The 10,842-nt window shown below is 37.2% G+C and overlaps 1 protein-coding gene across 1 annotated transcript; it reads left to right on the top strand.

Annotated features, from left to right (window-relative positions):
• The first annotated feature begins 251 nt into the window (after window positions 1-251).
• LOC140242458 (E3 ubiquitin-protein ligase TRIM56-like) lies at window positions 252-1,551 on the top strand. The gene is made up of 2 exons (XM_072322192.1): window positions 252-1,295; window positions 1,357-1,551. The coding sequence occupies exons 1-2, from the start codon at window positions 252-254 to the stop codon at window positions 1,549-1,551; spliced, it is 1,239 nt and encodes a 412-aa protein (XP_072178293.1).
• Window positions 1,552-10,842: the final 9,291 nt, after the last annotated feature.

Genomic DNA, 10,842 nt, shown 5'->3' with positions numbered 1-10,842 from the left:
ATAATCCACTTTCATTGGAAAGTATACATAAATGTTTACCAACATAACACCCACCTGCTTATATAATGCTGACCACTGCACATGCACTGATGGATTAACATTTTGCAAACTATATTTTTCATGTAATCGTGAAAAAAAGAAAATCATGAGACATCCGTTGATAATCTAAACTAGACACGCTATTGGTCAACAGATGGAAATTCTGTAAAATTCTTCTTTTATTTCTTTTCGATTTACTCAGAAACATCACCATGGCAACCAGTGTCAATGACCTCGTGACAAGTAACCTCCAGTGCCCCATTTGTCTAAACGTCTTTGTTCATCCAAGGCTCCTGTCCTGCTCCCACACCTACTGCAAAGACTGTCTAATGCGACTCTTTAACTCTCAAAAGGGGCGCAAGGTAACATGTCCAAATTGCTGCGAGATCACTAACGTCCCTCAAGGAAATGTTGACCTACTGCAGTGTAACCAATCAATCAAGTCTCTAATCGAAGATGTCAAAAAACAAACCAAAGCGTGCACCGTATGCCGAGGAGACAAGAAGCCACTAGCCATCACCTACTGCCAAGAATGCGACGACTACATGTGCGTCGACTGCCACAAGACTCACGACAAGTGGGACAAGTTTGCGGGACACGAGGTTATGATGGTGAATGACCTTGATTTGGGGAAAGTTTCCAAAAAGAAGCGCCGTAAATGTAAAAAGCACAAGTCTGAAGATGAGGAGTATTTCTGCGTCGAGTGTAAGAGGTTCGTCTGTTTCCGATGTGGCATGATGGAACACAGTCAAGCGGGGCACAACGTCCTTGATGGCAAAGCGCATGAAGATGAACAGAAGGAGAAGATCCGTGAGCTACGTGGTCGAGCCGACGTCAAGATGTCGAAAAATGATGGATATATCGTGCTCGTTGAGGAGCAACAGGCAAAGATGAAGCAAGTCCTGGATAAGCTCTCCCGGGAGGTCGACCAGGTGTGCAAAGAGTCGATCCAACAGCTTCAAGAGAAAAGATATCACCTGATCAAAGAGTGTACGAGGCGTATCGAGGTATTTGACAAAGAGCTGCAAGGCATGAAAGATGCAAGCAAGCTACAGATCAGTCAGATCAAGGAAATGAGTGATCTGGTTGAGAATGGTTTGAAGATGCCTCTGGAGGGCGAAGCGCTGACTGCGCACGACACACTGTGTCAAAATTTGAAAGAAGTTCTCGGAAAAAGTGATCCCGACTACGAACAGCCACTAAATACGACTTTGCAAGGAGAGAGCATTGCTTTTCAACAGACTAGAGGAGGAGTGGTACCCCACCACCGTCATCTTCGTCGTTGACGGTTCCTTCACCGCCGCCATTATCTTCGAGGGGTACCCCACCACCGTCATCGTCGTCGTTGAGGGTTCCTTCACCACCGCCATTATCTTCGAGTGGTACCCCACCACCGTCATCGTTGTCGTTGAGGGTTCCTTCACCGCCGCCATTATATTCGAGTGGTACCCCACCACCGTCATCGTCGTCGTCGAGGGTTTCCCCACCGCTGCCCTCCAGTTGGAGGGGTAGCGAACTGTTGGCATCATTGTCGTGGTTGGTTACCAAAAAGCCGTCTTCGAGGGGTATCCCACAGTCGACACGGTTGTCGATGTGGCATATGTTAACGGAGCTAGAGAGATCTTCGAGGGGGTGCTCACCGCCGCCCGAAAATCCGTATTTTTGTCCTCCACCGCCCCCATCGCCGCCGTGCTAGTAGTTGTCGTTGAGGGGCACCCATCGCCGCAATTGTCTTCGCGTGGTACTCCGCTGCCGCCGATTGAAGTCGTTATCTCTCATTTTGAATGCGGGATTGACTTCATTGCCTCTTCCCCGAAGGGGAAAGGCCAAGGATTTGTCTTGTATGACATGTATGATGTAGATGGGAAATGTTGAAAGACGTTGGTACATGAATCAGAGGTGTTGCTTTCCTGTCGAATGCTTCACGAAGCTGATGAAAGTCCTCGTCTATCCAAAATGTTGTTGGCAAGCCAGCGAGGAAAGTTTCGTGTGATTTTAAGCCGATTCAGATATTTTGACTAAGGATAACCTATAGGTATTTTGGATTCGGCGGGTAAATTCAAAAAGGGGTTGACGAGGGAAGGTTACCGCGCGCAACCCGCAGGCTGTCTTGACGGGACCATTGTGGTTGCCTGGGTAAAGCACAACGAAGGACTGCTGACCATCGAGCAGTACTCTTGTGATTTGGAGCCTCTGAGATACAGCTGGTGTCAGATTTCAAGTTTCAGATCCCTCAGCATTCTTTGTATCACCTGCATGAGTTTTCGTGAGCTGCGTGAGCTGGCGTTTTGTACCCCGGACAACCTTTACATCTTTCGTAAGACCTCCTCTGTCTCCTAAAATATCGTGACAGTTTTGTTTTTCTTCTCCTAACTTTTCTTCGTTAGTTCTCTCTATGTCCACTCCCAGATCCTTTTGACTTCTTTACTTGCTGTCAGTGATCCATTGATGTCACCCTATATTTTAGTTATGCATTGTTCTCTTCTCCTTTGCGAAGCAGCAATTGATGTGGTTTGATTTTGTTCTAGTATTATCATTATTATCATGAAGTGATAGTGCGACGTTAACGTCGACAATAAAACCAGGATACGTAACTGCCTGGAAATGAATAATTACATTTATTTTCTCGAGAACCTTTACGTCTTTCGTAAGACCTCTTCTACTTCCTTAATGAACGTGACGGTCTTTCGTCTTCTTCGTCTTCCTTTTCTTCTCTTATACTCCTTCCTACCATGTCCAGCCCTATAGTGTCTGACGACTGTCGAGACGTGCATGGTGTTAGTCAAAGAAATATATCAGCGATCCATTGAAGCATTAATTCTTTGACTTCAGGAACTCTTTTCTCCCAGCGTCGAGTTGTTTTTTGGTATCTCGCCACTTAGGTTTCACCCGTGCTTCACCTCGTACACTTAATCATACACTTAATAACTTAATCATGTTATGTATTGCCTCCATCACGTTCTGTTCGGGTTGCTGTATCCTGTTTACGTATATTCATAAATATGACTCTACAGTGACTAATACAGGTGCGTTCGACCGCGATGAGTCTATATGGGTCTCACACCTATTATAAAGAATTATTCATACACACACTTGTTAAGAATTCTAATACAGGTAAACAAAATATTGTAGTAAATATATAAAAAAATCAATACCTTTTGTGTTTCAAATCGATAACCAACTTGTTTCACTTCATTCATGAAATATAGAAGGGTGGGGGAAGCTTAAAAGCCGCTCAGAGATCCTCAAAGGGGAATTCCGGTCCTGTTAAAGAAGTTAAAAGTTAGTCTGAGAAGAAATAGTAAAATCTTATAAGCTCAACGGTGAAAATTTGATCAAAATCTGACCTAAGAATTAAGAAAGTTATGAAATTGTGAAGTTTCGCTAATTTTCACAAAACGCTTCTCAAACAACCAAAATACACTCAGCAAAAAAAGAAAGTAAACACTTTTTCAAGTTTAGATTTCTCATAGAATGTTTGGCTGAAAGCTAATGTATTTTATACCATATTGAAGGAAATTTAATTGGCTATCAACCTGGTAGGTCAACAAAAAGGGAAACTCAACCCATGAGTAAATTCCTTTGTTTTTCTCATCCAGGGCACAAAAGTAAAAATTGCAAAACTGAACAAGCTGTCATTCATGCGTATGTGCTCTTCCATATAGAACAATAAGAACAAACAACAATTTTCACACAAAAAGAAACACGAATTAAGTTGCAAAAACAAACCTTTGATATATATGATGTCTTTAAAGCCTAAAAGACCAATGAAGGCTAAAAAAATGGAGAAAAAATTCAAATGAAATAAGAGAAGAAGTGATAATTAACAAAAATGGTATAAATTTGAGCTTTTTTTTCAAATTAGGAAATTGTAAATAATGTTTGGCTCTTTAAATTGTCACATGGATTTTAAATCACTAGTTTAGAATAAATAAATAAAGAAATTCTGCTCATTTAACCATCTTTATGCTTTTTATTCCCTATGTCATTTGAAATTTGACTAGACAGAAAATTCTTATTTTTCCCCTTTAGTTTCCCACTTTGTTTTTCTTAGAGGTAATACAGAGATAAAGAGAACAAAAACCTATTTTACCTATTTCATTCATGTCTCTTATTGTGTTAGATTGGTCTTTTGTTGTCAATGTTATTGTGAAGGGAATTTGCAAATGAAAGAAAACATGTCAATTTTTGCAATTTTAAATTTTGTGCCTTGGAGGACAAAAACGAATGTGCTCACTCATGCGTAAATTTTTCCTTTTTATTAGCCTATGAGCTTAATAGATAATTGAAGTACCTTTAATATGGTATATAATACATTGATTTTTAAAAAAATCTTCTATGAAAAATATGACCTCGAAAACGTGTTTACTTTCTTTTTTTTGCTGAGTGCAGATATGCAAATGAGTGAGTTGATGACCCCGTCACAATTTGCCATATAGTTTGTACACAAAATCTTGACATTATATTTTGCATGCCAAAAAGCTATAGTGTAAGCATGTGCTTTTTTCTTTGTGTCTCGAGTGGAGACATCATGTATGTGTGCGAAGATAGATAGATAGATAGATAGATAGATAAATAGATAAGTACATATAGACAGATAAATAGATTAGTCGCAGAATGTGGTAGAGATAAGTGATATAGATAAATACACAGACAAATATAAGAAGATTAAGGCTATATCATATAAGATTCTAACATGAAAATGGTAAGGGAAACACGGTAAGGGAAACACGCATTGAAGAATATTTGTGACAGGAAGAAAGGAACCCATGAAATGGGAGGAAATGACTCACGAATTTTTTTTTTTATATTTGAACTCCACATGATGTAAAACACCTTTGCACAGCACAGATTAGTGATAAAAAAAACATTTTTTTTTGTACATTATAAACTGATTAACAGAAATAAGTAAAACTCCAATAAATTAGCATTTAAAGCGTGTTTAAGTGTCATATTTGAATTAATTTGCGATTAAGTTTTTTTTTTTTTTATTTTGTGGAATGAAATCAATTTTCTGTGTTTCTCCCTCCGATCCAAATATAGTGGCATAAATTTGTACAGCTGTCCTTCGTTCGCAAACCTCCAGATGCGAAAAACAGAACGTTTTAAACAATAATTCTCTCCTTTGTAGGAAGAGTTGCCGAAACCGAAGATTTTATTATACAACGGGTGTTTTCCTAGACTTCCCCACCTTCACCGCAATGTGTGGGTTTTTTTTTTTACTTTTTTTTTATAGGTACCAAATTTCACTCCAGTGCATTCCACTTGCACATAAAATAGGATTATTTCTCTCAGTACATTCTCAGTTTGCAGGCCCCTAATTCTGGAATAGTCTCAGTAAAAGCTGCCCCATAGTTTAGATTATTTCAAAACTTATCAAGGAAGATCGTTTTAAGTTACTTAGTAGAACCTTGAGGAGTCTCATCAACAAAGCTAACGCTTTGTACATTTACCCTATGAACTTATGAAACCTTGTTATAATATGCAAATAAGTTACAAAATAACCGGATCATCGCATTTTTATGTCATTTCAACATCAGTCGTTTGTCCAGCGGCTCTTGCAGTTTTACAAGGATTTTACAGCGTGAGAAACATGGAACATAATCATGAAACATGAATTACAGAAGTCAAGTCATATAAAACTGAAGAGTGACAACTATACACTTGAATTCTTTAAAATACACTGTCAAAATATCAATTTCATCTTTGAAGTGGGAAGAAACCCAGCTATCTACGTTCATTCAACAAAGGAAAAAAATGAATGATAACATAAACTCATCAGCTTTCACTGAATGCACACAGATGCTTGCGTTTCCTTCCGCTCAAATCGAGTCAAATTCAACAGCTTTGCAATATATTTTTGAAAGTTTGTAGAAGCGTGCAATTCTGAGCAATACAAGGGAGTGGATTGTTCAAAACAGCGGCAACATTATTATGTAAATTATTTTCCTTTATATTCCGTCCTTAACGAGGTATTTGGAGGGGACATTTTAATGAATATCGTGTTATGTTGCTTATGTTACGTTTGTTTATCAGTGGTTCCTAATAGGTTGGTACTTAATTAGTTTGTATTCTCAAAGCAATACTGATATCGAATATACTGGGCTTACACATTACACCGTCGTGTATATAGTTCTCATTGGAGACATGTGTTAGAAAAAAAAAGATACAAAATTGATATTTCAAATACGTGGAATATTCAATGTCTTTTTGTGTATCATATGATATCCCTAAGTAAACCGACTTGTTTCACTTTCGTTCTAAAATTTCAAAAGTTCAAACTCCATTCAGAGGTCTTTAAAGAAGACTACAGTTTTACCACGATAAATTTGCACTTGTTTTTGTTTCTTTTTTTTTTTTGATTTACGTCGAAACAGCACAGTCCCCTTAACTTTCAAAAGAAGAGTGCCAAGCTTGTAAATGATGTGTATTTTGTAGAGGGATGAACCCTTATTCCCAAGCTGGTATGGTATTCTTTCTTTTAGAAGTTATCTCCGATTTGCATTACTACACCTTTGGTACAAAAAAAAAGTGATGGGATTCGGACTGGTACATTTAGATATGTGACTTAAACTCTGTGGAACATTAATTGAAGGGAAAATCCATCCTGAATTATATTTTGTGTGAATGAAGCAGAAAATACAGAGGAACAGGACAGTGAAAGTGTGAGCAACTCCTGATCAAAAATTTAAAAAGTTATGGGGCCTTTGAAAGGTGTGCTTAATCTAAAACATAATTGGTAATTCTGTTATGTCACACGAGAGCTCACCCCATTTCCTCTGTATCATGAAATTAAGAAAAAGAAATCATTTCCAATTGTACATGCATCCTTCATACAATAATTGTAAATGGTTTCTGTAAAATCCCTGCATAAAAAATGAACAATCTTTTTCAAAATTTGTCAATTTTGTTTTAATTATTGACTCCATCAAAATGTCATGACTTTCTTATCTTAACTCAAGCAGACTTTGGTCAAACTTTCACTCTCCTGTTCCATTCATTTGCCTGGATCCCTTTTAATGTTTTAACCTTAAAACCATGAATGGGAGACCCATGTCACCACGCAAAGTATCAAAAACTTCCTGTCTACTCGTAGGCGCCCAGGTTTTTGCAATTAAGGCGTGACAAAATACACATTGGAATTTTTGCCAATTCGACAATCTTTTCACTTTGATCCGTCCAATTTCTAATACAATGACAAGGGCATCGGTAACAAGGCGCGTTAAACTGCACCAGACACAGGGAGAGAATTATCTTTATGTGTCGCTGCTTGTAAAGACATGTTTCTTCAGTTTAGCTAGCGGTGATCGCTTCACAATGTTTTGGTGTTTTATGACGCAGATTGAATTCGCCATTTTGACGCAGAGTTGTCCCTGATTCTTCTACGTTCTCTATGACCTGATTTGGTTAGTATCACCTCATTTTCTTTACATAATCCCTCAGTGGTGGGATACAATTAGGACTCTAAAGCAGGAACTCCTTGTCCATTCTCGGACAGGATGTTTTACCAATATTATCATATTTCTCTTGAACGAGATAAATAAATATGTTGCCGGAGTATATAAATGATATGGCATAGTGTCGTCTGGTAAAACTTTGTTAGAACAAGGGGATTATTTTTGGTATATGGAGGGTAACATAATTACAATCAAAGTCTCCTTAATCACGTGTTAATTTGTAATTAAGAATATCATAAGATCTTACGGCCGCGGAATGAATACATTATATGCGTTACCTATTTTGTTTTTAATATCACAGGTAAAAGATCTCGATATATGTTTTGCCACAGCTGTTATCATCATAATTTCCACAGATGTCGGGAAAATGTGCTTGCATACTTTTTATGCAGGATCTTTTTTTTTTTTAAATCTCTGAAATAAGCATGGGGGATTTTAGACCTCCTTTACATAATCAGTGTATCTAAAAAGTAAGTGAGGTCAGGGCTGATAGGCAAAGCAATACTGATATCGAATATACTGGTCTTACACCGTCGTGTAGATAGTTCTTATTGGAGACATGTGTTAGAAAAAAAGAATACAAAATTGATATTTCAAATACGTGGAATATTCAATGTCTTTTTGTGTATCATATGATATCTCTTAGTAAACCGACTTGTTTCACTTTCGTTCTAAAATTTCAAAAGTTCAAACTCCATTCACAGGTCTTTAAAGAAGACTACAGTTTTAACACGATAAATTTGCACTTGTTTTTGTTTCTTTCTTTTTTTTTGATTTACGTCGAAACAGCACAGTCCCCTTAACTTTCAAAAGAAGAGTGCCAAGCTTGTAAATGATGTGTATTTTTTAGAGGGATGAACCCTTATTCCCAAGCTGGTATGGTATTCTTTCTTTTAGAAGTTATCTCCGATTTACATTACTACACCTTTAGTACAAAAAAAAAGTGATGGGGTTCGGACTGGTACATTTAGATATGTGACCTAAACTCTGTGGAACATTAATTGAAGGGAAAATCCATCCAGAATTATATTTTGCGTGAATGAAGCAGAAAATACAGAGGAACAGGACAGTGAAAGTGTGAGCAACTCCTGATCAAAAATTAAAAAAGTTGTGGGGCCTTTGAAAGGTGTGCTTAATCTAAAACATAATTGGTAATCCTGTTATGTCACACGAGAGCTCACCCCATTTCCTGTATATCATGAAATTAAGAAATAGAAATCATTTCCAATTGAACATGCATCCTTCATACAATAATTGTAAGTGGTTTCTGTAAAATCCTTGCATAAAAAAATGAACAATTTTTTTTCAAACTTTGTCAATTTTGTTTTAATTATTGACACCATCAAAATGTCATGACTTTCTTATCTCAACTCAAGCAGACTTTGGTCAAACTTTCACTCTCCTGTTCCATTCATTTGCCTGGATCCCTTTTAATGTTTTAACCTTGAAACCATGAATGGGAGACCCATGTCACCACGCAAAGTATCAAAAACTTCCTGTCTACTCGTAGGCGCCCAGGTTTTTGCAATTAAGGCGTGACAAAATACACATTGGAATTTTTGCCAATTCGACAATCTTTTCACTTTGATCCGTCCAATTTCTAATACAATGACAAGGGCATCGGTAACAAGGCGCGTTAAACTGCACCAGACACAGGGAGAGAATTATCTTTATGTGTCGCTGCTTGTAAAGACATGTTTCTTCAGTTTAGCTAGCGGTGATCGCTTCACAATGTTTTGGTGTTTTATGACGCAGATTGAATTCGCCATTTTGACGCAGAGTTGTCCCTGATTCTTCTACGCTCTCTGTGACCTGATTTGGTTAGTATCACCTCATTTTCTTTACGTAATCCCTCAGTGGTGGGATACAATTAGAACTCTAAAGCAGGAACTCCTTGTCCATTCTCGGACAGGATGTTTTACCAATATTATCATATTTCTCTTGAACGAGATAAATAAATATGTTGCCGGAGTATATAAATGATATGGCATAGTGTCGTCTGGTAAAACTTTGTTAGAACAAGGGGATTATTTTTGGTATATGGAGGGTAACATAATTACAATCAAAGTCTCCTTAATCACGTGTTAATTTGTAATTAAGAATATCATAAGATCTTACGGCCGCGGAATGAATACATTATATGCGTTACCTATTTTGTTTTTAATATCACAGGTAAAAGATCTCGATATATGTTTTGCCACAGCTGTTATCATCATAATTTCCACAGATGTCGGGAAAATGTGCTTGCATATTTTTTATGCAGGATCTTTTTTTTTTTAAATCTCTGAAATAAGCATGGGGGATTTTAGACCTCCTTTACATAATCAGAGTATCTAAAAAGTAAGTGAGGTCAGGACTGATAGGCAAAGCAATACTGATATCGAATATACTGGTCTTACACCGTCGTGTAGATAGTTCTTATTGGAGACATGTGTTAGAAAAAAAGAATACAAAATTGATATTTCAAATACGTGGAATATTCAATGTCTTTTTGTGTATCATATGATATCCCTAAGTAAACCGACTTGTTTCACTTTCGTTCTAAAATTTCAAAAGTTCAAACTCCATTCAGAGGTCTTTAAAGAAGACTGCAGTTTTACCACGATAAATTTGCACTTGTTTTTGTTTCTTTTTTTTTTTTTTGATTTACGTCGAAACAGCACAGTCCCCTTAACTTTCAAAAGAAGAGTGCCAAGCTTGTAAATGATGTGTATTTTGTAGAGGGATGAACCCTTATTCCCAAGCTGGTATGGTATTCTTTCTTTTAGAAGTTATCTCCGATTTACATTACTACACCTTTGGTACAAAAAAAAAGTGATGGGGTTCGGACTGGTACATTTAGATATGTGACCTAAACTCTGTGGAACATTAATTGAAGGGAAAATCCATCCTGAATTATATTTTGTGTGAATGAAGCAGAAAATACAGAGGAACAGGACAGTGAAAGTGTGAGCAACTCCTGATCAAAAATTAAAAAAGTTATGGGGCCTTTGAAAGGTGTGCTTAATCTAAAACATAATTGGTAATTCTGTTATGTCACACGAGAGCTCACCCCATTTCCTCTATATCATGAAATTAAGAAATAGAAATCATTTCCAATTGTACATGCATCCTTTATACAATAATCGTAAGTGGTTTCTGTAAAATACTTGCATAAAAAAATGAACAATTTTTTTCAAACTTTGTCAATTTTGTTTTAATTATTGACACCATCAAAATGTCATGACTTTCTTATCTTAACTCGAGCAGACTTTGGTCAAACTTTCACTCTCCTGTTCCATTCATTTGCCTGCATCCCTTTTAATGTCTTAACCTTGAAACCATGAATGGGAGACCCATGTCACCA

This window comes from Diadema setosum, chromosome 19 (assembly GCF_964275005.1).
Source record: "Diadema setosum chromosome 19, eeDiaSeto1, whole genome shotgun sequence".
NCBI classification, from domain to species: domain Eukaryota; kingdom Metazoa; phylum Echinodermata; class Echinoidea; order Diadematoida; family Diadematidae; genus Diadema; species Diadema setosum.
This window is presented reverse-complemented; position numbering and strand designations above follow the sequence as displayed.

Coding starts and splice junctions, on each gene's coding strand:
- LOC140242458 (XM_072322192.1), top strand. CDS start 252: ATGGCAACCAGTGTCAATGACCTCGTGACAAGTAACCTCCAGTGCCCC. Junction 1,296..1,356: donor AACAGACTAGAGGAGGAGTG/GTACCCCACCAC, acceptor ATTATCTTCGAG/GGGTACCCCACCACCGTCAT.